At 43.6% G+C, this 27694-nt stretch overlaps 1 protein-coding gene across 1 annotated transcript; it reads left to right on the top strand.

Annotated features, from left to right (window-relative positions):
* The first annotated feature begins 1645 nt into the window (after nucleotides 1-1645).
* On the top strand, nucleotides 1646-23121 carry Serinc3 (serine incorporator 3). Its single transcript, XM_051143760.1, has 10 exons — nucleotides 1646-1813; nucleotides 6657-6818; nucleotides 8503-8696; nucleotides 10933-11012; nucleotides 11989-12126; nucleotides 13166-13335; nucleotides 17850-17940; nucleotides 19227-19407; nucleotides 21649-21873; nucleotides 22795-23121. The coding sequence occupies exons 1-10, from the start codon at nucleotides 1775-1777 to the stop codon at nucleotides 22931-22933; spliced, it is 1419 nt and encodes a 472-aa protein (XP_050999717.1). The 5' UTR covers nucleotides 1646-1774; the 3' UTR covers nucleotides 22934-23121.
* The last annotated feature ends 4573 nt before the right edge of the window (nucleotides 23122-27694 follow it).

The raw sequence follows: 27694 nt of genomic DNA, 5'->3' as shown, positions 1-27694 counted from the left end.
TGTAGTGCAGACTGGCCTCAAACTCCATATATAGCAGAGGATAGGCCTCTTAAAATTTTGTTTAATTTATTTGTTTGTTTGTCTATTTTGAGACAGGGTCTCTCTGTGTAGCCCTGGCTATTCTAGAGCTCCCTATGTAGACCAGGCTGGCCTCCAATTCGATTCTCCTGCCTTTGCCTCTCCAGTGCTGGGATTAAAGGTGTACACCACAGTGCCCAGCCTGACTTTGACATTCCTACCTTCCTGCCTCTACAGGCCAAGCACTGGGATTCTGGGTGTGGTGGGCACCAGGCCTGGTTTGTGTGGTGGTTCAAATGAGAGGCCTGGTTAAATAAGTCTAGCACAACAGGTTTCAGTTTCTGTTAGTGCAGGGCAGGCCTGGGCCTCCATTCTTCAGAGGTGGGCTCAGCAGTCACTAGAAATGCGGCAAAGAGTGGGCAGCCAACCAGAGACAGCCATGACCTGGCCAGAGAAAGATACATTTAAAAATGGTTTTTACTGCTGGTATAACTTGTTAATGCTGCACCCAGATCGCGAGATTCCCCCCCACCCCCCCATAAAACCAGTAGGACTCAATACCGATGCAAAACACATGAGGACCTTTAATCAACTCAGAGCCGGGCTCAGACCTGTCACCAACACAGTGATATCCAGAAAGAGCCCTGATCTCTGGGCTGAGGGTAAATTTGTAGGTTTCTACTCCCCCCGCCCCCAGCACTCCAAAGCAGAGGAGTTCCAACCTGGCAAGCATCTATTGGCTGAGTAACATAAAGAGGCCTACCCTCTACAGTGACAGGCTACAGAAAAAGGCGCCAAGACCACCCATGGCTTAGCTGTCTTTGTTCACACCTTGTCCAGGGAAGTGCTGGATTTTTATTAACCCTATCTCCGGTGGGCAGGAAGGAATGTGGCCATAAAACTGGGTCTCTTATCAACTCCATCTCCGATGGGACCCTTCAGTCACTAAGCAACGCTATCTCTAGTGGGGCTGTTCTTTGCAGCTGGCCAGATTATCTCCTGTAGGCCTATTTCTTAATCTTTGCCCCAGTAACCCTGAAATCCAATTTTAGTTCTCCTGGTATCTCAGTTAGGAAAGATATACCGCCGGTCTGGAAATCTTCTGCCTCATGACCTGGCCAGAGTAGCTCGTGTGTTTACTCAGATTGCCCCAGGTTTTTCTGGTTTAAATGATTAACACCCCTCCAATGCAGTGGGTTAGTGGCGTACACCACCACTCTTACTTCATGAGCAACCCTCTTCCTCTTTCAGATACAGGATCACATTGTAGCCCAGGCTTGCCTGGAACTCCTTGTAGCCTAGGATAGCTTTGAACTCGCGATCCTCCTCTAAGTCTCTAGCTGGAAGTACAGATCCTAACAGGTTGTTAAACGACCCAACATAGCCTGTTTGCCCCTGAACTTACAAACATTTCATCTCTCCACAATCCCAAAGTACTGCCCAGCCACTGCACCTTTGTGTCCCCTCAGATCCCTAGCGTCCTAAGCAAACCCAGAGTTGTTCGCTACGACTCCTCTGCGGCCCCTGCCACTCCAGCAGCCTTATCCCCGCCTTTCAAGTGCTGGGCTCCGCCTTCCTCCCCTCTGCGGGCCGTGGGCGGGGCCACTCGATGACGTAACCTAGGCGTCCTGCGAAGGGCGGGCCCTGTTTCCGGGGCTTGAGAAATCGTCGCGTTTCTGAGGCGACACCTCAGCCGGCAGTTAGACACCGCACAGGGAGTCGCTCCGAGCGGTGGGTCTCGGCCCCTAGCGTCACCATGGGAGCCGTCCTGGGCGTCTTCTCCCTCGCCAGCTGGGTGAGTCCCGAGGCCTCGGTCCTCCGGGGCCTTAGGCGCGCGAGGAATGGTTGTCAGGCTGCCCAAGGCAGGCCCGAGTCGCTCTGAGGCTGGCAGAGAGGAGGCGGGCAGGCCCGGGGCTGCGGGGGGACTTGCTTGGAATCCAGGCCCCGGTAGGCGACGTCCCCGTGTGCGGCGGCGGCGGCGGCGGCGGCGTGGCTTGGCTCTCCGTGTGGGCGGAGGGTCGCGGGAGGCCGGGCCGCCATTGTTTACAATGTCGACGCCCCGCCCTCGCGAGCTTCCGGACCCAGGGTTCCGGAGGACGGGCGGCGGCGAGGTTCCTAGCTAGGCCGGGGGGGGGGGGGGGGGGTAGAAGGTGGAGGCATGCATTTAGGGTCACTGGAGTCATCCTTCCTTCATAGCTCGGCATATGCCAGCGCTACGCAGAATGGGTTTGGGAACGCGGATTTCAAGTCAGCACCGCTGCAGCTCGGGTGCAGAAGGGCTGTAGCCCTTTCTTTAATTAGAAGCCCTGCGGCTTAAATATTTTGGGATCAAACACTCACTAGCATTCCGAGTACTCCTCTCCTCCTCTCCGCTTTGTCAATTGTAAAACATTTTAAAAAGTTAATTTTAGGATCTGGGAAAGAGAACCATCCGAATAATCTAACAGATCTGCCTCAGACGAGCTTGGTAGCTTGAACCAGTGCCTAATGTTTTCTCATTCCCGAAATGATGTAATGAACCAAAGATTCAGCCTCTGCACATGTCTGTGACATGTGTTGGGGTAGAAGTAATGTCGGAGATACCTTGTTCTCGCTCCCCCCCCCCCCCCGTTGTTTAAACCCAAAATTTAAAATGATGCTTTCCAGGCATTTATATCTAGAAACTCCTTAATTATTAATTCATTTTTTTCCCCAGTAGGGGCTTAGTATTCAAGAGTGGAATGAGATAATTACAGGAAATGAAAAGCCTGTGGAGAGCCAGGCATGGCAGATCATTTGTTATTTCCACACTCGGGAGACCCAGTGTGCGTCACCACTCCTAGCGAAAGATTTTGGCCTTCACTTTTTTCAAAATAAGGTTTTACTTTGTAGCTTGTAGCCCAGGTTGGCCTTGGAACTTGCAGCAATCCTCCTACCTCAGCCTACCTAGTGTTGGAATTACAGGTGTGAGCACACCCCCCCCCCCAAAATAACTGGCCTGTTTTAACAGAATGCTTAAAGTTATTATAGGGACAGGATATCACTTTGTAGCCCAGGCAGTCTGGAACTCTAGATCCTCCTGCCTCAGCATCCTGAGTGCCTGGGTTACAGAAGTGTGCCACCACATCTGGCTTTCCTTTTTTTCATGAAAAGAGTGTGTGTGTAAGACTGAGTTGTTGCCGATGAATAACTCAGGCAGGTGATTAGATCTTGCTGCTTGTAGTCTGAGGAGGGAAAGAGGAAGAGCAAGATAATTACACACCTGTAATCCCAGTATTCTGGAGGCTAAAGCAGGCCTGAGAGAGGCCAGCATGGGATACTCAGAGCTGGGGTCCTATCCCAAAAAGGCAAAAGGTTTTAGTGTCAGGCTGAGGATTTTTGTCTTTTGAAAACATGAGTGGAATAGATACTTTTGTGCTGGGATGAGAAGTGGTTCACTCCTAGCTTTAAAACACCCTCTGAATGGGGATTTGTGTCCACCTCATTTTCTAGAAGTTGCTCCTTTAAGTCAGATGAGGGAGGCTTTGAGACTGTAGGTTTTTGGCCTGAGGGACAGTAAGAGTTGAATTCTCCTTTTATAAAATACAGCCTCCCATCAAGATATTTATGATGCAGAGAAGTAAATAGGTATGTTGGTTTGCTGAAACTTTATAGCAAAGCACCGCAGATAGGTTTTAAAGCAACAGCAGTGGGTCGAAGTTACAGTACAGCTCTGACATTATGGTGATTCAGGGTTATTGCCTTCTGAAGTTGATGATAGTCTTTTTGCTCTTCTTTGGCTTTTAGATTTGGGCTTGACAGGCTGATAATGCCTGGTATGGAATAACCCGCCAAAGACAGAGCGACAGTAGAGAGCTTGTTAGGTACAGTGTAGTACAGCTGCTGCAGGCAAAACAGTGGAAACTAACTGCTGGGCTTTCTAAGGGGCTCCTTTCATGGGATGGGGGTTCAAGTCAGTGTAGTAGTGGTGCGAGGGTGACTATATGAGGCTGTTTCTTAATTGTTAGGCAGAATTTTTATTATTTCCCTGAGAAATAAAATTCACAGAGCACTTTGTTTGAATTAACTATCTGCATGATAGACCTGGGTTACTAGAGGTCAAGGTTCAAGCAGAGTCTGAAACTACTCATTAAAGAGTAGAGTAGGCTGGGCATAATGGCACATGCCTTTGATTCTAGCACTCTGGGGGCAAAGGTGGGCAGTAAAGACTAGCCCAGCCTGGTTTACAGAGCAAATTCCAGCATAGACAGGGCTATGTAGAGAGGCCATGTCTCAAAAAAAGAAAAAGAAAACAAGAAAAAAAAAGGAATGGAGTTGGTTTTTGTTGTTGTTTTGTTCTGAGACAGGGCTTCTCTGTGCTCTGGCTGTCCTGAGCTCTGTGGGCCAGGCTGTCTTTACCTCACAGAAATCCAGCGGCCTCTGCCTCCCCAGGGCTGAGATCAGAGGTGCTTGCCATCCGCTGGCAGGAATGGAATTCTTACAGGGCTATTTGGATGCCCTAAAATAAATTGCGTCGGGGCTTGTTAAGGCTAACTCTTCTGTTTCTGCTCAGAGGCAGCAGGGGCCTTAGCTCTGAGCTGTCCAGACTTTAAGGCAAAAGTAACCTTGTTTTGATCCTAGAGTAGTTCCACACCGTTTTGTCATCTTTCTCCAGTTTTCCCCTGCACTGCACATCAGTCTCTAAACCTTTTTCTGATGTTAGTCTCATTGGATCTTGAAAATTTTGTTTTGAGATAGAGTTGCAGGTAGCCCTGGAGTGTGTTTTGTAGACCAGCTTGGCCTCAAATTTGTGGCCATCTTTTGTTGCTGCTTTTGCCTCTGCCTCTCAAGTGTAGAGATTTTAGGCCTGCCTGCACCACCGTGACTTGCTCAAAGCACCTGAATTACCATTGACAGATTTGAACCATAATCTGGCTCTTCTGGACTGCTTACTTCCACTTTTCCTGTTGGACATAGTGTGCTATGTTGAGCCCTTTCTCAGTCAGGAATTATGCTGGTTACTTTATATTCTGGAGATGTCATTCTTCACACAGTGAACTTGTTCAGATCATAGGTGGCATTAAGCCCATTTTAGTTCTTGGTTTCTTTGGTTTTTTGAGACAGGGTTTCTGTGTGTATAGGGTTTCTCTGTGTAGCCTTGGCTGTCCTGGAATTCTTTTTGCAGACCAGGCTGGCCTCAAACTCACAGAGATCCACCTGCCTCTGCCTCCCAAGTGCTGAGATTAAAGGTGTGCGCCACTACCACCTGGCTAAGCCCATTTTATATCTGAGAGAACTAGGTTTTTAATTCTGCTTGCTCTAATACAAAAGCCTGATACATCTGTGAAAGGTATAAAATGACCACGTCATCCATTGTTTTTGTATTTAAGTGTTTTAGATTATTTTATGTGTAGAGTATTTTGCCTACATTTATGTGTGTACACTGTCTGCCTTCCTGGTGCCTACGGAGGTCAGAAGAGAGGGCTGGATCTCCTGGAACTGGAGTGAGGGATGTTGTGGGCCACCATGTGGCTAATGGGAACTGAACTCCAGTCCTCTGCAAGAGCAACAAGTGCACTTTTAACTGCTGAGCCATCTCTCCAGCTCTAGTCATCCACTTTTACTAGTTGTTGCTTATAAATCTGCATTAACCCATTCTTGTACTATGATTTGATAACCTCAAGAACCATGACAAGTCAGGTGGTTTTCTAACTAGCACATAGTATTGTCTTGTTTAGGGGAGGGGCCGTGTTGAGACAGGGCCTCACTGTGTAGCCTTGGCTGGCCTGGAACTCACTATGTATACCATACTGATCTCAAATTCATAGAGAGCTGCCTAACTCTACCTCACAAGTACTGGAATTAAAGGTATGAGCCACCACGCCTGACTGTAGTAATGTTGACTTATGATGAGACATCAGTTTGGGAGCGAATGATTAACAAAAAGAATTGTTTTTGTTTTTCTTATATTGTTTTCACACAAAACATGTTCTTTGTGAATATAGTAATTTGAAAGCTCTTCCTATGTTTCTGGCACTGTGGTTGGCTTGTTTATTGTAGTAAAGTCTAAAGGAGGAATATTTTATTTTATTTTTATTTTTATTTTTTCGAGACAGGGTTTCTCTATGTAGTCTTGGCTGTCCTGGACTTGGTTTGTAGACCAGGCTGGCCTCGAGCTCAAGAGATCCACCTGCCTCTGCCTCTCGAGTGCTGGCATTAAAGGCATGTACCATCACGCCCGGCGGGAGGAGTATTTTATTAATGAGTCCACTTTACAGAAAGAAAACTAGGGCTAGATACATAATTTGCTAAAGTGGTAGAAATAACATTGGCCCCCAAAGCCTTTCCATTTTTTGCTTTGTGTTGTATTGGTTTGTGCTTTGAGATAGACTTCCTATGTAGTCCCAGTTGGCTTCAAACTTGTGATGCTCTTCCCATAAGCCTCTTTAATGCTGACATTGCACATGTGTGTTACTATGCCTTGATTTTCTTGATGTGTTGCCCATGTATCTTGGAACTCATGATCCTTCTGTCTCTGCATTCCAAGTACTGGGATTATAGGCATGTGCCACATTAAAGGGGATTCTATTAAAACTACCAAACCTCAGTTTGCCTCATCTGTTCTACAACAGCCGTGAAGGAAGGAGCTCTTCTTATGGCCCATGGTGGTGTTCTTACAGGTTCCATGCCTCTGTAGTGGTGCATCATGTCTGCTGTGTGGTTGCTGTCCCGTCAGTAAGAATTCCACTGTAACTCGGCTCATCTATGCTTCTATTCTCATCCTTGGCACTATTGTGTCTTGCATCATGATGACAGAAGGCATACAAACTGAGCTGAAGAAGGTAAGTAGAAGTTACAGCGCCTTACAATGTGATTATTTTTTATTACTTTTTGTATTATGACTTTTTGTATTTACAGTACTTACAATTGTAATTTTTTGCTGTTATACTCAAGATAATTTAAAAAACTTTTTTAAAGATTTATTTTCTGTGTATGAGTAGTTGTTCTGTCCACGTGTATGCATATGCATCAAATGTGTGCGTGGTCTTGCCAAGGTCAAAAGAGGGTGTCATATCCCCTGGAACTGGAGTTACGGATAATTATGAGTCCACCGTGAGTGCTGGGATCCAAACCCCAATCCTCTGCAAGGGAACCAAGTGCTCCTTACCACTGAGCCATCTCTCCAGCCCCAGTAACTCAGGGTGTGTAACATTGTGTTCCTATAATTATTACTATGAAACAGAGTTTTTGTAGCTTAGACTTACCTTAAACATGTAGTTTAGGCTGCCCTTGACCTTTTTTTTTTTTTTTTTTTTTTTTTGGTTTTTCGAGACAGGGTTTCTCTGTGTAGCCTTGGCCATCCTGGACTCACTTTGTAGACTAGGCTGGCCTCGAACTCACAGCGATTCGCCTGCCTCTGCCTCCCAAGTACTGGGATTAAAGGCGTGCGCCACCACGCCCAGCATGCCCTTGACCTTTTGATTGGTACTCCTACCTTTACCTCTCATGTACTGAGAGTCCAGGTATGTGTCACCACACTTGGTTTAAATTATCCTTGGCTGTAGTCAGGACACAGAAGATGAGGCGTTAGTCCACTTGCAGATGTAGAAGTCAGAGCTAGCAGTGTTGGGCTCTGGAGGAAACCTTAGTCCTACATTAGTCCTTTATTTTGGAAGTTTTACATTGTAGCTGAAAAATTCTGTGGGAAAATGGAGATAATGTTGGATGGGTTAATTGAAGACTGAACCCATAGCCTCATCATGTGTCCTATCACTGAGCTATACTCTGTCTTCAGAGAAGGGCTTGATGCTAAATGACCCAAGCTAGTCTTAAACTGATCTTGTAGTCCAGGTTGGCTTGGAACTTGTGGTCTTCTCACTGAGCCTCCCAAACTTTGGGATTACAGGCTTAACTGTCATTACCACTCATTGTATGTATATTGCATTTGGATGTTTTACCTGCTTGTATGTATGTGCACCATGTGTGTGTTTAGTGCCTTTAGAGGTCAGAAGAAGGCATTGGCTTCCCTGAAACTGGAGTTACAGATGGGCAGTTGTTATGTATAGTGTTCTGCCTGCATGTACTATGCCTGCAAGCCAGAAGAGGGCACCAGATCACATTACAGATGGCTGTGAGCCACCATGTGGTTGATGGGAATTGAACTCCAGACCTTTGGAAGAGCAGACTGTGCTCTTGACCTCTCATCCATCTCTCCAGCACAGATGGACAGTTGTGAGCAACCATTTTGGTTCTGGGAACTGAATCCTGGTCCTCTGTAAAATAACAAGTGTTTTTTTTTTTGTTTTGTTTTGTTTTGTTTTTAATGTGATTTGTATATTTTCTTAGGTAATAAGATTGAGTCAATTGGAAGTCAAAGAGAAATCTCATAGTGCTGAAATTGCTGAAAGGGGGCTTTTTTTTTTTTCTTTTTTCTTTTTCTTTTTTAAACAAGTCCCTGCTTCTGTAGTGAGGTAGCGTTTTTGTGATTTGATATTCTCATGGCATTGAAATTCCTTGCCTCTTCAGATTCCTGGATTCTGTGAAGGAGGATTTCAAATCAAGATGGCTGACACAAAGGCAGAGAAAGATTGTGATGTCCTGGTCGGTTTTAAAGCTGTATATCGGATCAACTTTGCTGTGGCCATCTTTTTCTTTGCCTTCTTTTTGCTCATGTTAAAAGTAAAAACAAGTAAAGATCCCAGAGCAGCAATACATAATGGGTACGTAAGACTGTCTTTCAGTGTGTGGTTCCTCTCCTACAGCTGTCAGGCTACCATTGGGTGGAAGCAGTGGTCAGATGTGTACGTGAAAAGTTGGTTATTGTCTTTTTTTCCCCCTAGCTTTCAGGTTCCTAGATTTTTATTGAGTACCTTGAAAAATATGCCAGGCAGTGGTGGTGCATGCTTTTAATCCCAGCACTCGAGAGGCAGGGTCAGGCGAATTTCTGTGAGTTCAAGGCCAGCCTGGTCTGCCGAGTGAGTTCCAGGGCAAACAAGGCCTGTCTCGAAAAACCAAAAAAAAAAAAAAAAAAAAAAGAAAGAAAGAAAGAAAAATAGGTCAGACACATTGCTTAGACTCTGCATGTTTTCTTCATTCAACCTGAGACACAGACACACACATGAATGCACACATAGCATACAAGTAAGGTAAACAGTGAAAGGGGGCAAATATATGGGCTGCTGATGTATCTATTCTCTTGCTTCCCCCTTCTGACCACAGTTCCTCTCTCACATATACTTCTCAGTTGGAAGCTGGTGGGAGCTTTGTAAATTTATCTATCTATTATGTATTGAGGTGGTGTTGCCCTGTATAGCCTTTGCTGTCCTGGAACTCTGTAGACCAGGCTGGCCTCGATTTCAGAGATCTGGGTGCCTCTGGCTCCCTAGTCTTGGGACTAAAGGCATGTGCTATTACCACCTAGCAGTCTCTGTGTTTTTTAATAGACATAGTAACTGAATTTCAGAGAAGTTAAATATTTTTCCTAAGATCTCTTAGCTGCAAAAGGTTGCAGATAGGATTGAAGTTCATGTATGTTCAGTTCTTTAAGCTTGTTACTTTACGTTCTGCTGTGCAAGCCACACTGGCTGGTTGGTTGGTTTGGGCTTTTTAAGACAGGGCCTCACCAGCCCAGGCTGGCCTGAGATCCTGCTCCTCATGCCTCCACCGCCCTAGCAGGGTTACAGGTGTGTACCACCATATCTAGCTCAAGACAGTAGTAAAGGTTATAGACAAGTCATGTGTGGTCCTGGCCTGTTTGCCAAGTGCTCTTTGACTAAGGACACGGTATCTGTGTCCAATTTTGTAAATGGAGGATTGGGGGTTAATTTCTCATATAAATGTTATGACTCTCCATGTATGACTCTCACCATTAGAACTTGTAATTCTAGAAAAGGCATTATCTTTAATGTGCTAAAACTAAGAAGACGCTTAAATTTATTCATGAGTGTGAGTATTTGTCTTGCATGCTAATGTTAGATTACAGCCCTTTAGCTGCCTCTGTCATTCCATTCCACCAACCCCCAGCTCTCACAGGAGAGTTGATAAGCAGCACACGCTTGACCTTGCAGCTCTTGCAGAGCTTAGTTTCTTTCCGCCCACTTTTAGCTACTAGCAAGCCATACCTACCATCCCTGAATTGTACATTTATTTTTATCTAGTGCCATCCTGCCTTGTGACTACTAGCCCAAATGCCAAGTCACTCATAGACTGAGTATTGAAGCAACACTCCTCCCCTCCCCCCACCCCAATCAAGTTCCCCAATAACACACTGTCTTCTAGGAATTTTTCCTTCAGGGTCCCATCATATAATGCTGTTATTCTTCATAATCTGGAGGAACTGAAGGGAATTGAAGGCTTTTTTCCCCCTAGAATCTCCATCTTGCTATCCATAATAGCTGTCTCTTCATGGCTGCCTCTGTCTATGAAGCTATAACTCTTAATGAAGTTCATCTGAAGGGTTATGAGTCTCAGCTTTGTTTCTGCTGACCAGTATAACATTGCTTATACTGTGTGGGGGTGTGGATGTATCTTCATGTTTCAACCTCCTGAGTAACTGGGGTCGTAGGCATGTGTCACAAGGCCTGGTTTAATATTTTTTGTATGAAATATTGAGTGGAATAGACTCGAGTGAAATGAAGCAAGCCTAGACATTTATATTGCAAATTCTATTTAAGCTTTACTTTTGTAACCAGAAATGCATTTTTCTCAGTGTAAGAATGAAAACTATGGGGCTGGAGAGATGGCTCAGCGGTTAAGAGCACTATCTGCTCTTCCAGAGGTCCCGAGTTCAATTCCCAGAAACCACATGGTGCCTGACAACCATTTATATAGGGATCTGATGCCCTCTTCCAACCTGCAAGTGTAGGTACAGATAAAGCATGCATTAAAAGAAAAAAAGAAAAAGAGAAAAAAGAATGAAAACGATCATTTCATAGGTGTATTTTTATATTTTAACAGGTTTTGGTTCTTCAAGATTGCTGCCATTATTGGTATCATGGTTGGATCTTTCTACATTCCTGGGGGCCATTTCACTTCAGGTATGACTGACTGCTGAGGCATTGACATGTACAACTGTGTGGTGATTGAGGAAGAGCTGCAATTCCGTACTGGTTTGTAGGACTGGCCTTTACAACATTATGTCCAGTTGTATGACTACATATTAAGACAATGATGGATTAAAACTAATCCACTTCTCAGCTTTTCTGGAACTATACGTTCATTTTTTTGCACTGCTTGATAGTTAATCTTATAAGAAAAAGTTCATCAGAGAGCTTGGCAACATGTAGACCTAACATTCTCATGTTGCCTTTTCCCTGTCTTCATTTGCTTCTGTGACGTGGCGACAGGTGACACCTGACACTTTCCCATGTGGTTTTCCCCTTCCCAATTAAAGTAAAGGAAAAGTCTCATGGAGTTATTTGGAGTGTGAGGTGCTAGTGAAGTGACAGGCAGCAGCGTCTTGTCCTGGTTCTTTTGTGTCTGCCCAGGAACTCCTCAGCCTTCACTGCCCAGTAGCCGCATCTGGCTGGGCAGTGCATTCTCACTGTCCATGACCCTGACCATGGTCCAGATGTATTAACCTAAAAAAGTTTTTTTGTGCAAACTAAAATAATTAGAGGAAGTATAAATAAAAAGTAATTGTCATATGGTGTCTGGAAAATATTGCTAAGCTCTACAAAAAGATAGCTATTACTCCAACTCCACTCAAACATTGATACAATCATGGTTTTGTACTCCTGAGCCTCAGCGCCAACAGAGGCTGTCTGTTGTCTACCTGATGTGTGCATGTGCACACACAAATAAATAAATGTAAAATGCTTCTAAGGACATGAAATCCAGCACGACATTTCTCAATACCTGTAAGTTTGAAATGATAACAATCATACTGTCCTGCTGCAGACAGAATGTCTTTACTGCCTCTTCTACCTGAGTTGAAGTCTGCCTATAAATATTAGCAGCCATACTCTGAAATGTTATTTTGTGTTGAAAAATAACTGTTCTTTATGTTTACAGTCTGGTTTGTGGCTGGCATGTTTGGGGCCACTTTGTTCATTTTGATCCAGCTGGTGCTCTTGGTAGACATGGCTCACTCCTGGAATGAATTATGGGTAAATCGAATGGAAGAAGGAAACCCAAGGTTCTGGTATGCTGGTACGTATCTAAACTCACTTCAGAGTCATACTGCTACCTTAAGTAGGTGTATAATAAGGTCTCCAGTTTTAAATATATAAACTCTCAATGTAGGGCTTCCTCTTTTTTTTAATGTGTTTGGGTGTTTTACCTGCAATTGTCTGTGCACTACATGCATGCAGTGCCTATAGAGGCCAGAAGAAGGCTTCAGATTCCCCAGGACTGAAACCATGGCCTCTGGAGGAGCATCCAGTAGTGCTCTTAACCACTGAGCATTTGCTCCAACCCCTGTAGCTGCCTTTGAAAAAGCTGGGTTTGTCGGTCATGCCTATTGTAAATTGTATGCATTGCTGGAAGATGAGCATAGTGCATCCAGTCATTGGACCCTCTCTGTTTATAGTGTAACCACCTCTGTCACACAGCCAGTTGGTTATCATGTGAATGAAAAGGAATATTTCTGTGATATTTGAAAGTAGCAAATGAACTGTTTTCCTAGACCAGGGAGGTCATCTCATTGTTTTGATGGGAGATGGGTTAAGTAGCCAGTGGCTGTAGAATGAGATTGTCTCACATGAGATGTTTTGCTTACTGCAGACATCGTCCCTGGCACAGTTACTGTCCATGCCTACCTTGAGAAGAGGAGCTCTGTGTTGTTGAGGCTAGCCTTGAGCACATGCTAGGTAGGGTTACAGGTGTTCCCACGCTGTACCTGACCCTGAACCGTGCTATTGAAAGACCAGGGATCATGTAGAAAAACTTACATACACATCTAATACGTAATTCAGGGATTACTCAGACCAGAGTTACCAATTATTTTTCATTGGACCCGTGGAACCGGGTTAGGGGAATCCAGGTTATGACTTTATTAGTGGATTTTGGGGTTTAATGGTGAATAGTTTCAAAACAGTATGAAACTTTAACTTTGGGGCAATCTCAAATTTTACTGTGGCTTATTGCTCAGCATAGGAATGGATTAAATCTCTTCACTCGTATAGCACGGAAGAAAACTGGTCTTAATCATTCAGGTGGCGGATGCTCATGCTGTCTCCCCCTTTTGCAGCTTTGCTGTCTTTTACCAGCCTCTTTTACATCCTTTCCATCGTCTTTGCTGTGCTGCTCTACATCTTCTACACCAAGCCCGATGGCTGCACAGAAAACAAGGTCTTCATCAGCCTTAACCTGATTTTTTGTGTTGCGGTTTCTATTGTATCCATCCTCCCCAAAATTCAGGTATGGAGGTATTCTGCTTTCTCCTGTGAAAAACTTAGTATTAATGTTAGAAGCCTAAATTCCAAGCAATATTTTTAGTGAAGTTATGTTTAGCTACTTAAATATTTTTCCGTGTCATGCTTAAGTCTTTGTAATTATAACTTAGTAAGCAGGCATGTGAAATTGAGAGCCCATCTTTTTTTTAATTTTTATTTAATTTTAATTTATGTGCATTGGTGTGTGTCTGTGGGTCTCAGATCTTGGAGTTACAGACAGTTGTGAGCTGCCATGTGAGTGCTGGAAATTGAACCCAGGTCCTTTGGAAGAGCAGGCAGTCCTCATAACCACTGAGCCATCTCTCCAGCCCGAGAACCCATCTTTCTTGATTTTTATTTTTAATTTTATATTTGAGATACTTTCACATTATCGTTCTAGCTGGCCTAGTATTCACTATACAGTCCAGAATTTGAACTTCAGGACCTTCTTGCCTGGTTGAGTTCCTGTATCATAATGACATTCATTTACTGAAGACTAAAAACTAGGTAACTTGGGGCTGGTAAGATGCCTCAGTGGGTAGAGGTGCTTGTTATTCAGTTGAATACCCTGAGTTCCATCCCCTGGACCCCTAGGGTGGATGGAGAGGACTGATTCTGTTCCCGACCCGCGGGTTCAGTTATTCGTGGAGTGGCGAGGAGGGTCACGACCTGTGAATAAAGAATAGGTGAAAGAAAGGCATGAGCCCAGGAAAAACGTTGCTTATCGAGGGCCGTTTATTGTAAGGGGGTATCCAAATTTATAATAAGCTTCTGAAAGGGCGGGGGTGAGAAGGAATGCAGTGGAAAGTTACAAAATCTTCTGGGCCAGGCCCAAGGACAGCAGGTGTGGAGTGGGACGACTATACAGAAGTCTCGATACACCGAAAGTTCTCTTTCTCAAGGTCAGGCTGGATTTTTGTGGTAGCCAGGCAGAATAATTATCTCAAGTATGCAGACAGCTGTGGCTTTCAGCCAGCAGGGCCTCTCAGCCACTGGGGCAGGTCAGGCAAGGTCCTATGGCTCCTGACATGATTCCCCGTATGTTGTCCTCTGACCACCTTCACATGTATGCTGTGGCACACACACATACCCCTCCACATAATAAATAAACAAAACAGAAATAGAAAAAAGCTGGGCGGTGGTGGCACACGCCTTTAATCCCAGCACTAGAGAGGCAGAGGCAGGCAGATCGCTGTGAGTTCGAGGCCAGTCTGGTCTGCAAAGTGAGTGCAGGACAGCCAAGGCTAACACAGAGAAACCCTGTCTCGGAAAACCAAAAAAAGCAAACAAATGAAATAGAAGAAAAAAAAAAATCCCTGTTCCAAACTAGGTGACTTGAAGCTTGGTGTGGTGATGTACATCACTAATTAAGGCAAGGTCTCCTGTAGCTCAGGCTGGCCTTGGCCTCTGATTCTTTTTCTCTCTAGTGCTGGAATCAGAGCCATGAGCCACCAAGCTCAGCTTTGAAGAGTAAGCTATGGCTAGGGAGATGGCTTAGTGGGTAAAGCACCAAGCACAGGGCAGGTCCCCAAAGTGCATATAAAAAGCTGGGCATTTTCACAGCTAACCTTTGCACAGAGCACAGGGAGACTTATGGAAGAGTTGGAATAAAAGGACCCAGAGGGGACAGGACCTCCACAAGGAGACCAACAGAACCAACAAATCTGCGCCCAGGGAGCCACCAACCCAGGACCATGCATGGAGAGGACCTAGACCCCCTGCTCAGATGTAGTTGATAGGCAGTCAGTCTCCATGTGGGTCCCCTAATATGGGGAGCAGGGACTGAATCTGACATGGACTCCACTGCCCAGTTGTTGAACTCTTTCCCTGGGCGGGGCAGCCTTGCCAGGACACAGAAGAAGAGGATACAGGCAGTCATGATGAGACTTGATGGGCTGTGGTCAGATGGTAGAGGAGAAGGGCTCCCCCCTTTCTGAGGACTAGGGGAGGAGATTTGGGGAGAAGGAGGAGGGAGGGTGGCCACAATCGGGACGTAAAGTGAATAAATAATTTTTTTAAAAAGAAAGCTGGGTGTGGTAGTGCATGTCGGTAATCTCAGGGTTCCTGCTGTGGAGGCATGCAAGTCCATGGAAACTCATGGCCAGCTAGTCTGGTAGATAGAGTACTGAAGATGTAGAAGACGAGGCAAGGACTGATAATTATATTTATATTGTCTTCTGACCTCCATATACTTATCAAGGCTTACATCTGTCCTTATTCACACATACACATACATGCACATACACAACATACATACTTTTTACAAAAATGAGAAAATTATGGAGTCTAGAGAGATAACTCAGCAACTGGCAGCAATTGTTGCTCTTCCAAAGTACTAAAGTCAGTCCCCAGCAGCCATATTAGGTGGCTCATCACCTCCAAGGGCACCCACACACAAGTGCTCAGACACATAGCACACATGATTGAAAATAAACCAGAAAAAAAAAAAGTGAGAGAGCTAGTCTAAACCTAGGAGGCTGAGGTAGGAGGATTGCTGCAAATGAAGGCCAATTCAGGCTACTAGAATTGTAGACCAAAGGAAGAAGAGAAAAGAGAATTTAAGAGAATTATCTTAAATGTAAGAAAACTAAAGTGAGTATAGTTGGGTATGCCTATAAGCGCAGGTGGTCTTTTTTTTTTCCCCCCTCTTTCTTTTTTAAGTGAGAAAAACGGCTGGATTTGTGGTATATCCCTGCAGTCTCAGCTACTTTTAAGGCTTGTTATAGTATTTTGTATCCATTCTGCCTACAAAGCAAATAACTGACACAGGGAGACTGAAACGTACTTTAAAGCTGCCAGCACCTTGCCAGGCAGAGTCTGAACTGATTCTAATCTACTCGTAAACTAAACAAACTACTCTAAACCTTATATAACATACATATATTCTAAGCACTTGCCACTTTGACCCCTGGGCCAGTCCTCGTTAAGTCCCCTTCTTTCCTCCTCCTCCAGCGGTCAAAAAACCTCTTTCTTCTCCAACCATCAAACTTTTTTCCTCCTTTAGGAAGCCCCGCCTCTCACTTCCTGTCCTTCTGCCCACCTGATTGACTAAACAGCACTTTATTGATGATTGATACATTCACTCAACATTCCTCCACAAAGGCTAAAATGTTATAATCCATTAAGGAATTGGAGGCTAGTCTAGAAAACCATAGTATTACTCTTTCTCAGGAAAACACAAGGAAGTACCTGAGATGGCTCAGCCTATAAAGGCATTTGCTTGTTGACCCCAGTGAGTACCAGCCCTGGAACCCATAGTGGAAGGAGAACCAGCTCCTGACCTCCACACTTGTTGATCCACCTCCCACCATACACACACAAAATAAATGAATATGCATATTTTAACGAGCATGAGGGGCTGGACTTATAGCTTGGTTGGTTGGCGGAGCGTTTTCTCAGCCTGCACAAAGCCCTGAGTTTGATTCAGCACCAGGCAAGGTGCCATGTGACTAATCCTAGCATTCAGGAAGTGGAGGCATAAGGATTAGTTGTTCAAGATCATCTTTGGCTACCTAGTTAGTTCAAGGTCAGCCTTGGAGTACATGAGATCCTGTCTCAAAAAGAAAAAATGTTAACTCACATTCAGTTACTAGCTGGACATGATAAATCTCCAGCCCCAGCAAGGCTTAAAGCTGAAGTAGATTTGAGTTTGGGCAATAGTATCCAGAAAAAAAGGAATTACTAAGAACAAAGAAAACTGAAGTTTCCAAGAAGTGGTGGGTCACCTAGCTATTTTGTGGTAGACCTGAGCAGATTTTTTCCCCCCAGGACAGGGTTTCTCTGCCTTGGCTGTCCTGGACTCACTTTGTAGACCAGGCTGGCCTGGAACTCACATAAGTTGCCTGCCTCTGCCTCCTGAGTGCTGGGATTAAAGGTGTGCACCACCGCGCCTGGTATACCTGAGCAGATTTTTCTCCAAATAGAGTCTAGAAAGACAGGCAGTGGTGGCGTATGCTATTAATCTCAGTACTACAGAGGCAGAGGCAGGCGGATCTCTGTGGGTTTGAGGTCTCACAGAGACCTGTGAGCCTGGTCTACAGTGTGAGTTCTAGGACAGCCAGGGCGACACAGAGAAACCTTGTTTTGAAAAGCAAAAAAAAGGGGGGGGGGACCTGGAGAGATGGCTCAGCAGTTAAGAGCACTGACTGCTCATCCAGAGGTCCTGAGTTCAATTCCCAGCAACCACATGGTGGCTCACAACTATCTCTAATGAGATCTGGTGCATACTGTATACATAGTAAATAAATCTTTTTTTTTTTGTAAATAAATCTTTAAAAAAAAAAAATAGTGAAATGGTTTTGCAAACCAGCAGTAGATGCATTGTCTTCCTTATTATTTTGTAGACTAACTCAAACTGAAGGGCTACCTCTCGTCTTTAACTGTCAGGAAGAATAAGGTTTTCAATTTCTAACAATTCAGTGCATTCTTGGGAGGCACATAGGCTTTCAGAAAGTTGTGTCTTGCAATCCATGTGACATTGTTTTTGCTTTGATTCCACAGGAGCATCAGACTCGCTCTGGCCTCCTGCAGTCCTCCATCATCACTCTGTACACTCTGTACCTCACATGGTCAGCCATGACCAATGAACCTGGTAAGGAAATGTTGTGACCCTCTTGATAAAACTACTCTTTGGGTAGGTATACAGACAGACTAGCTAGAGCAAATGTGAAACCAACAACAAAAGTACTTGTAAATGCCCAGTGTTGACAGTAGACTACAGATATATACCTTTTATGTGTGATTCTCCCTGTCTGCTCACACCTCTTCATACAGGCTGCCAGAAGGGCTGCAGTCCTTTGCATAGGCTAGGCCTTTTCTAATCTAGACTAAGTTAGAGTGGTGGGCAAGGGTGATCTTGTTTGACTTTTGGTGGAATTTCTATTTTCATTCTTTTTTTGCGGGGAGAAGGACTTGAGATTGGGTCCCCTTTTTTGTAGTCACGGCTGCCCTAGACCTGGTTGTGTAAACAGGCTGATCTTACACAGATTTTCCTGCCTCTGTTACTTGAGTGCTGTGATTAAAGGTGTGTATTCCACCATACCTGGTGTTCTTTTTCTCTAAAAAAATAAATTTTTTTGTTTTGTTTTTTAATTATGTATATATGTGCAGGTCTGGGTATATGCACATGAGTGCAGGTGCTTTCAGAGGCCAGGAGAGGGTGCCAGATATCCAGCGTAGGTGCTGAGAAATGAATTTGTCCTCTGCAAGAGTACCATGTGTTCTTAACCACTGAGTCTTTTTGTCTGTTTTTTGAGACAGGGTTTCTCTGTGTAGCCTTGGCTGTCCTGGACTCACTTTGTATACCAGGCTGGCCTCAAACTCACAGAGATCCACCTGCCTCTGCCTTCCAAGTGCTGGGACTAACAGTGTGCATCACCATGCCCGGCTTCACTGAGTCATTTTTTTCAGTCCTCCTGTTGTTTTTATTTTTAAAATTAGAGTTGTTTTATTTAAGTTTTACTTTGATGTTACACTTTCTAGCAGAAATAACTAGAGGGTATTTAACAATGATTAAGCAATTATTGTTCAATAGAAAAAATTCAATAGACTCTTTTTAAAAAGATACATGATTATTGTAGGATCCTTGATCCCGGTGCTGACAATTGAAATAAAATAGGGATAAGCTCCTGTTGGAAAGTCTGAGCACTAGGCTAAAACACTATTACACTTCACAAAACCAATGAAGTCATAGTGGATGTTTATAAAACTTGAGATAGTATTTTTTCTAAAGCTAGGTCATTGGTTGTGACACAAATGCAGTATAGACTGCTGGGTTTCAAGTTCTTCTAAGCTAAATGTTGTGTAGACAAGCCCTGTGCTTCTTTCTTGGCACAAGAGTGCACTGTAACTAATCATAACGAGTACTTCCATTTTCAGACCGTTCCTGCAACCCCTCCCTTATGAGCATCATTACCCATTTAACGTCACCAACTGTGTCCCCAGCAAATGCATCTACTCTTGCTCCTGCCTATACTCCACCATCACAGAATGGACACTTTATGAATTTGGATGATTTTGGGGGGCTGTCTATCTTTGTTGTCTGCCTTATATATTCTAGGTAAGTGCTAGGTAAGAGGTGCTTAATACAAGATTCTCATGAAAGTGAGTGACATGGTTTTTAAAACCACTGTGAAGAATTAAAATAATGTAATTCTTTTTTAATGAAAAGTCCTTTACATGTCTTTGCTGACTCAGTTGTATATTTCTTAAACTTTAAAAAACAAAGCCTCCTAATTCCTCCTGGCATTATGGAGGCCTCTTTGCATAGAAGGATAAAAAAAGTCTGTCTGATTTTAAATGGGCTGGAATGGGGATATTTAAAATTATCTTTTAGGAAAATATACAATGATTTGGGCAGAAAGTGTTGGTCAGAGTCTAGAGCGCTTGCCTAGTGTGTATAAAGCCCTGGGTGTGATCTCAATAACTGACAAAAATTTTTTGGCACAAATTTTTTTGGATTAAGTAAAAAATTGTAAATTTTTTGTGCTAGTCCCTACTACAAAACCACAGATAGACTTACTTCATCTGTACCTATTTTCTCATTTCATTTTTTATATAATACTGTATATTAGATTAATAATTAAGTAGGAAAATTTTAAAAATATAAGAAATATTCAAAATTAGTCAAGATAAATTTATTTTTATAAATTGGCATAATAAGAGAGACCACATATAAAATACAAAATAAGAATATCTTATTTGGAATCTGCTTTCAGCATGGATAACATTTTGGTGCATGATATTTTAGTCATTTGTCATTTTAGTTGGAGTATCCTTCCACTTTATGCATTAACTTAACTTAATTTTTTAACCATTTTATCTGGTGTGTATATTTTATGCGGGGAGCAGTAGTTGCACCATGGTACACATATGAAGGTTAATGGGTAAATTGTACATGGATCTGTCCTTCTACATGAGTCCTGGGCATTGAGGTGAGTTTATCAGGCTTAACAGCAGGCACCTTTACCCACTGAGCCATCCTGCTGACCCTCAATTTTTTTTTTTCTCTCTTAAGATTTTTGTTTTTTTGTTGTTGAGACATATCCAGGCCAGCTTCACACTTGCTGTGTAGCCGAGGATAATCTAGACCTGGTCCTTCACCTCCCAAGTGTGTGGATGTGTGCCCACTACATGGTACAGAGGCCATAGGATAACGTTCAGGAGCTGGTTCTATCCTTCCTACTGTGCATTCCAGGCTTGTCTAGGGTACACAGAGATCAGGTTTTTACCTGTTGAGCTATCTTATTGGCCTCTTTCTTAGAGACAGTCTCATGTAACCTAGGCTGACCTTGAATTCTGCATTCTTCTCCTGAGTGGTGGGATTGCGGGTGTGTGTGTATGCTTGCCTGTATGTGCATCATTGAACTCCTGGTCCTCTTACATCGGCGCCTGCGTGCTGACATTACAGGTCCTCCATGGTGTGACTTGGTTATAGAGATAGGTGCCTTCTGAATTTAGGACCTTGCTGATATCAGTTGTGGCTTGCTTGCTTGCTTTTGTCTAGTTGCTGTGGCTAGAGGTTCTGATACAGTGTTAAATAGTAAATTTTATGGTGGGATCTTTGCTTTGTTGTTGATCTCAAGGGGCACTAATTTTTGTCTTCCTCCATTAAGTATGACATTTGCTCCATCAGTTGAAGAAAAGTCTATGTTCTTATTTTGAGTATTTTTATCTTGGGAAAAAAAAAAAAAAACCCAGATTTTGTCATGTGCTTTTTCTGTCTGTTGAAATGACCATGTAGTTTTTGTTCTTTCTCCGTGTTTTTTTATTCAATCATAAACTTGTTTGTTCTTCTAATGAGTATCTTCAGTGCTGGAATCCAGAGATGACTATAGCTAATGTTAGAGTTCTTTGAATAGCAAGTAAGGCAGGATTGGCAAGTGCTGGGGCAGGACACCTAGAGAGCTGTGGGAAGTGGGAGGAAACTTCTCACGCAGCCTAGGAAGGGATGATGCAGGGAAGGGTTTCAGGAGGCTGCGGCACTGAGACAGAGAAGGGAAGCATGAGTGTGTTAGCTGGAAGAGGGAGGTGGCATGTGACACGCACAGTAGAGGCACTTGGGTAGTAGAAGAACACACTGGGCAGCGTGCTTCTGGCATTGAGCCATGGGCAAGCAATTACTAAGAGTACCGTCCTGTAATTAACAGGCAGTGGACTGTAACTTGGTACAGGGCTTTCAGCAGGCTTTCTGTGTCCAAAGTAGGAACAGTCCAGAAATAACCTACCAGGTGTGGGATAAAGGCATTGTTTCATCTAAAGTGGTTCACTTTTGATGTGACTTTCTTGGGATTACTTTCAGCATCCGTACTTCAAGCAACAGCCAAGTTAACAAGCTGACTCTTTCTGGGAGTGACAGTGTTATCCTTGGTGATACCACCAATGGAGCCAGTGATGAAGAAGACGGGCAGCCACGGCGGGCTGTAGACAACGAGAAGGAAGGGGTGCAGTATAGCTACTCCTTGTTCCACTTGATGCTCTGCTGTGCTTCCTTGTACATCATGATGACCATAACCAGCTGGTACAGGTAGGAGGCACAGACAAAGGAGGAAGAGCGCTCGGCCCTTGGCAATGCCTGTACAGTCTGTGACTTATCCTTACTGCGGAGCCCTTCCCTGTCTCAGGAAATGAAGCTGCTTGTATCCAGTGTAGATATCCTTCCAGTCTAGCTTTGAGATGGTCCTGCTTCAAACATTGTTAATGGTTCTGCTACAGGCACCTAACTCTGGGATTATAAGCATCTGCCAACTTGTGCTTGAAATAGAGCCCAGTTGGAATTCTTTGCACTCAAATTATTGGTAGCTTTTCTAGACAGGTTATTTGAGAAAGAAAACCATGACATAAGGCCATTCGACCTGACCTTGATAATTTTTTTTCTGTGTTTTTAGAGAGGTCATATTAAAGTGACCTGGTCAAAGTATTAATGTCCTAAGGAAAACCTTTTTTTTTTTCTTTTTTCTTTTTTCTTTTTTCTTTTTTTTTTTCTTTGTTTTTTTTTTTTTTTTTTTTTTTTCTGAGACAGGGTTTCTCTTTGTAACCTTGGCTGTCCTGGACTCACTCTGTAAACCAGGCTGGCCTCGAACTCACAGCGATCCACCTGCCTCTGCCTCCCGAGTGCTGGGATTAAAGGCGTGCACCACCACGCCCAGCTGGAAAAACCATTTCAAGAACTCTATTTCCAGTTTGCTAGTAATTAGTATAATTCAGAACCTTGCTGAAAGAATAGTTATGTCTTTCATGTTTGCAAGAAGGAAAATGCTGTTTGAGAGGCAGAATCCTTTGACCATAATAACTGAAAATAGCTTCTCAAGTCTCTACTAGGACAGTACTAGGGTTAATAGTGCCAGCTAAGTCTTACTGGGGGTTCTTGGTATTGGCCAGGGTGAGTGGAATGGGAGGGATGCAGATTTATGATACTAATCTTCCTCTCTGCCTCTTGTTTTCTTAGCCCTGATGCCAAGTTCCAGAAGGTATCCAGCAAGTGGCTAGCTGTGTGGGTCAAAATGTCTTCCAGCTGGGTGTGCCTCCTCCTTTACCTCTGGACTCTTGTGGCTCCCCTGGTCCTCACTGGTCGGGACTTCAGCTGAGCTCAGGGTGTCAAGAACACTGCTAAAGCTGATAAACTCTCCTTTCCTGAAAAATGCATATCCATTTTACATTTCGTCAACTAAACTATGGAGTGAACGCTTTGCAAATTTGGCTGTATTCAAGTTTATATCAAAAGGCAAGATTGAATAATGCTTGGTGCAGAATCTGAGCTTTCATATATATATATGCATATAATGTTTATTTGTAAGGCTATAGCACAAAGGGACCATTTTTGTGTTTTAACATGAACTACAGCTGTGCTGTGAAGAGAATTCTTTATAAAAAAAAAAAAAATGACCTGTAGATTCCTACAACTTTGGTTTAAACTGTAAGTTAGAAGATTGTTGGAGGGCTGGAGAGATGGCTTAGAGGTTAAAGAACACTGCCTGTTCTTCCAAAGGTGGTGAGTTCAATTCCCAGCAACCACATGGTGGCTCACAACCATCTATGAGTTCTGGTGTGCAGGTGTACACGCAGGCAGAGCACTGTATATGTAATAAATAAATAATCTTTAAAAAAAAAAGATTGTTGGATATTTGAGGCTCTCTTTAATATATTTCTATTACAGTCTCCTTACAAACCAAAAAAGGAATGCACGCTGTTTCTTGCATAGGTTCTTCAGAGGTGTAACATCCTGGTTCTTGGCAAGGAATTTGTATGTAAATCATCTCCAGAAATGTGGCTGTTCATAAGGCTGAGAGGCGACTAATGAGTTGCTTAACTTTTATACTACACTGGCACTGCTTGATAGATGCCTGTGGCTTTATTAGATATGTCATCCCAGTAAATGCTTTGGAGATTAGATTAAAATGAAAGTTCACTTGGGAAACATTTCAGTGTTATGTAATGATCTTGTTGCGTGTGTGTACAAGTCAAAGGCATGTTAGTTTATTACATTCACACTATAAAAGTACTTGATTAAAATAGATGCCTGTTTGTTTGTTTGTTTGTTTGTTTAGAAAAGTTCTTTGCTGTGTATCCCAGGCTTGCCTGGAACTCAGATCACCCTGCCTCAGCCTCCATGTACTGAAGTGTAGGTCTGTGCCACCATACCTAGTTTCTTCAGGCTCCTTTTTCAGAAGTGCTTGGTAGGTTTTCTTTTGTGGTATGCTTGGTTAGAGAGTCCTAGTCATTCTGACATTTCAGGCAGGATGATCCTCTTCTACCACTTAAGATTTGACTAGTAAGTTAAGTCTTAAGTTCATTTAGGAACTATCCCAAATACTTTCTCTGTGAAAGACCAGAGTAGGTAAGAGATAGTTAAGGCACTGTCACAGAAGATATTCCTGAAAAGCAACATGTAAAGAGGCATAATAAAGCACTGATTGTTCTGTACTAGTCTCTGTAGGGGTGACAAGCCAGACAGACGTTCTCCTATCTTAGGAAAATGAGGTGACCATCATGGTATATTAGTGTGAAAACTCCTAAGAAGAGGTCCTTCGAGAGAGGCCAATACTGTGACTTCCTCAAGAGAGCGCCCTTAGGATTTGTTACTCTGGTTCATATCAGATATCAGGGAATTCATCTGAGATTTGAAATAGAGAAGTAAATAGGGTTTGGGGAGAAATTGACAGCTTAGACAGTTTCCACATTAGTGTTTAAGTGGATAGGAAAGACTGATTTCTGGGTGATTCTGGTTTAATCTGTGTAGACAGGTTCTATTTGGGATCCTGGTTATATCAAAAGGATGAGGTGGTCCCTTCAAATGATGTGTAAGTTTGAGAGTCAGACCTCCTGGATCTATCTGAGCTATGCTATTTTCCATCTATCCACTGGCCATCTAATGCTTACTGAACACACACAGTGCTTGTGACCTTGAACGTTCTGCCTGAGCCTCAGTGTCAGTACGTAGTACAGGAGGTTGTTTTAGGATAAAAGTTGTCTCATAGACTGGATCTATTTTAAGCACATTTGACAGTAAGTGCCAATGTCACTATGGCTTAAAACAAGACTAGATGTACTTATGGTGAGAGATGTTCAGAGTCTGATGAAGGCTGGATTTGAGGTCTTAGAGAATTAAACAGTTGTTATACAGACAGCTAAGTAGAGTTAGAGGCTAGGGAAGCTGGGTGTGACAGGAGCTGTTGGAACCACTGTCCTTTAGGTTCATATGTGGAAATCAGGTTACAAAGGATTTGTGGTGCAATAGGTTTGGCCCCTGATCTTAATTAGTGTGTGAGACAAATAACCCTCCTCTGAACAGTAGAGGAGCCATGGTCAGACCTGTAAAGGTCCTAAATTTTAAAAGCAGCTCCCTGTTCTTTGCCTTATGTGATTCAAAATAAACAGAATTCTAAACTAAAATAATGTAATGAAGTTCAATACGGTTTTGTTTTGTTTTGTTTAACCATGATAATTTTGAAATTTTAAAAAAGTTCTCTTTAAAAACGCAGCGCTGGGTGTGGTGGTGCACACCTTTAATCCCAGCACTTGGGAGGCAGAGCCAGGTGGATCTCTGAGTTCAAGGCCAGCCTGGTCTACAAAGAGAGTCCGGACAGCCAGGGCTACACAGAGAAACCCTGTCTTGAAAAACCAAAACCAGGGATTAGTTCCACCTTTGCTTGTCTACACTCTTAAGAGTGAATTAAATCTGCCTGTTAATGTGAAACATTCATTTAAGTCTCGAGTGCTTTATATGTCAAGTGCAGAACTGTACACAGACATGAAGAATGCTAGCAGCTTTGAGTAAGCTTGGGGTTATACTTCATTGTTTGAATCATCTCATTCCAGTTAAGTCCACCTGCTCTTTCATCACACCTTCATGTGTAGATCGAGGCCCCTGACTCAGAGCAGGGGTGCGCTCTAGGAACATAACAAAGGTAACAGCAGAGGCTAGCTGTGGCTGGGAGAAAACTAGTTGGCTCAGCTGAATTATCTAGGTCATCAGATCTCAACTTATGGGTCACAACCCTTTTGTGGGGGCGGGGCGCACTGATCTCATAAGAAAACATACTACATTTCAATTCATAACAGCAGAATTACAGATGCGAGGTAGCTATGAAAATAATTTTATGGTGGGGGGGGGTCACCACAAAGTGAACTATATTAAAGGGTACCAGCCTCAGGAAGGTTGAGAACCACTGTTGTAGGTCGGACTTTTTGTTTGGAGACAGGGACTTGCTCCGCAGGCTAGGCTGGCCGGCCCTTGCCAGCAGTCCTGCACTCTTACCCAGCTAAGCATAAGATGGGTTATAAGCAGCGGCCACCACACCCAGCTTATTTATCTTAATAGCCAAAGGCACTGCCAAAAATAGCCTTGAAGCCAGGGATGGTAGCCACGTCTACAGTCCCAGGGATCCTGAGGCATGATGAAGAACATCACAAGCTCTAGGCCTGCCTTTGCTGTAGGTCATGTTTCAACCTGAGCCAAACAGGGAGACCTTATCTTAAAATCAAAAAATAAAAGAAACATAGCCATGTAGCTTAGTGGTGGGATGTTTGCCTAGCATGTGTGAGGTACGAAGTGCAGTCTCCAGTAATTTCTCCTGTGTCTCCCTCGGCAAGCGATGGGCCTAGTTATTGGTAGAGCTTTTGAAGTCTTCTACCAGACCATAACATCTGATTGAAAGTAGGACAGCCTTTTTTGTCTGTGACAAATCCTTCCTTGACCATTTATCTTCTTACATAGAAAGAGAGGGAGAGGGAGGGAGGAGGGGAGGAGAGGAAGAGAGGAGGCTGACTCACAGGAAGAGTATGCTCTGCTGCAGTCTCCATTTACATGTTGTGTCACCAGAAGCCAGCAGTAAGCCTGCATTCTGTGCTCTAGGTTCCCAACTGACTCAACCACCATGCCAGGCTAACTAGTCCCGAGGACCCAGCGGCTGTCTGCCCTAGGGCATTACATGCCTTTTGTAAACAAATGGCTGGTAGTAGCTTAATGTGTGTGACACTATGCCACCCCAGTGTCCTTCATAGTCTGGGCTTGTGTACAGGTGCTCCTGGATGAAAATGTTCAATTCAGTTCTGAGATGAAAAGTTGTTGGGGAAGTGGGTAGTGAGGCCATACCCCACTGAGGAAATTATAGTAAGTTGGGAGAGGGTCATGGGGCTCCACCCTTCCCCCAGTATCTATAAGCAGTTACTGGTCACTCAGGGAGAGACATTTTCAGAAGGGTAGCCACTGGTAAATTGCTCATACTCCTGTAAGTAACCCTAATTAAATTCACTGGGTCACACAACAGACATGAAGTATAAGAGGGACTAGTTGGGAAAATGGGATCTGTGGGAGGGGAAAACGAGATGATAATGAAGTCAACATGATAAAATACATAATGTGATAAGCCCCTTATATGTACTTAATGTATGAAATGAGCCCAAAGGAGCCAGCCATAGTAGCTCATGCTTATAATCTCAGCTCTTGGGAGGCTGGGGACAGGATTGCCCTCAGTTTAAGGGTCATCCTGGACTAGAGGGTAAGACTTTTGTCTTAACCAAAAAGAGAGTCCACTGGACTCACACATGTAAAAGTGGGGAGGGTGGGAGCAGAAGGAGCTTAAGTTCAGTGTCATACTTGGTTACAGATCACATCTGAGATCTGATGGAACTACATAAGACCCTCTCTCAAAAAAAAAAAAAAACCAAAACAACCCAAAACAGTTTCTCTGAAAGATTCCGCCATTTGGTTACTTGAGTGTGAGAATGAGAGCTGTGCCATTAAACTCCAGCCATCATGTCCTCCTGACTCAGGATCCAGCTGGACTGCCTGGCTTTGTTCTTAGCAAGCTAATTAACATTTTTGGCCCCCATTTTCCTCATGGGGA

The sequence above is a fragment of the Acomys russatus genome, chromosome 4 (assembly GCF_903995435.1).
Source record: "Acomys russatus chromosome 4, mAcoRus1.1, whole genome shotgun sequence".
Taxonomy (NCBI): domain Eukaryota; kingdom Metazoa; phylum Chordata; class Mammalia; order Rodentia; family Muridae; genus Acomys; species Acomys russatus.
Note: the sequence above shows the minus strand (reverse complement) of the source record. Positions and strands in the feature narration are given on the sequence as shown.

Excerpts from the sequence above, each read along its gene's own strand:
- Serinc3 (XM_051143760.1), top strand. The coding sequence starts at position 1,775 with ATGGGAGCCGTCCTGGGCGTCTTCTCCCTCGCCAGCTGG. Across the intron at positions 12,127-13,165 it reads CCCAAGGTTCTGGTATGCTG|CTTTGCTGTCTTTTACCAGC; the intron begins GTACGTATCTAA and ends CCCCTTTTGCAG. Across the intron at positions 13,336-17,849 it reads CCATCCTCCCCAAAATTCAG|GAGCATCAGACTCGCTCTGG; the intron begins GTATGGAGGTAT and ends TTGATTCCACAG.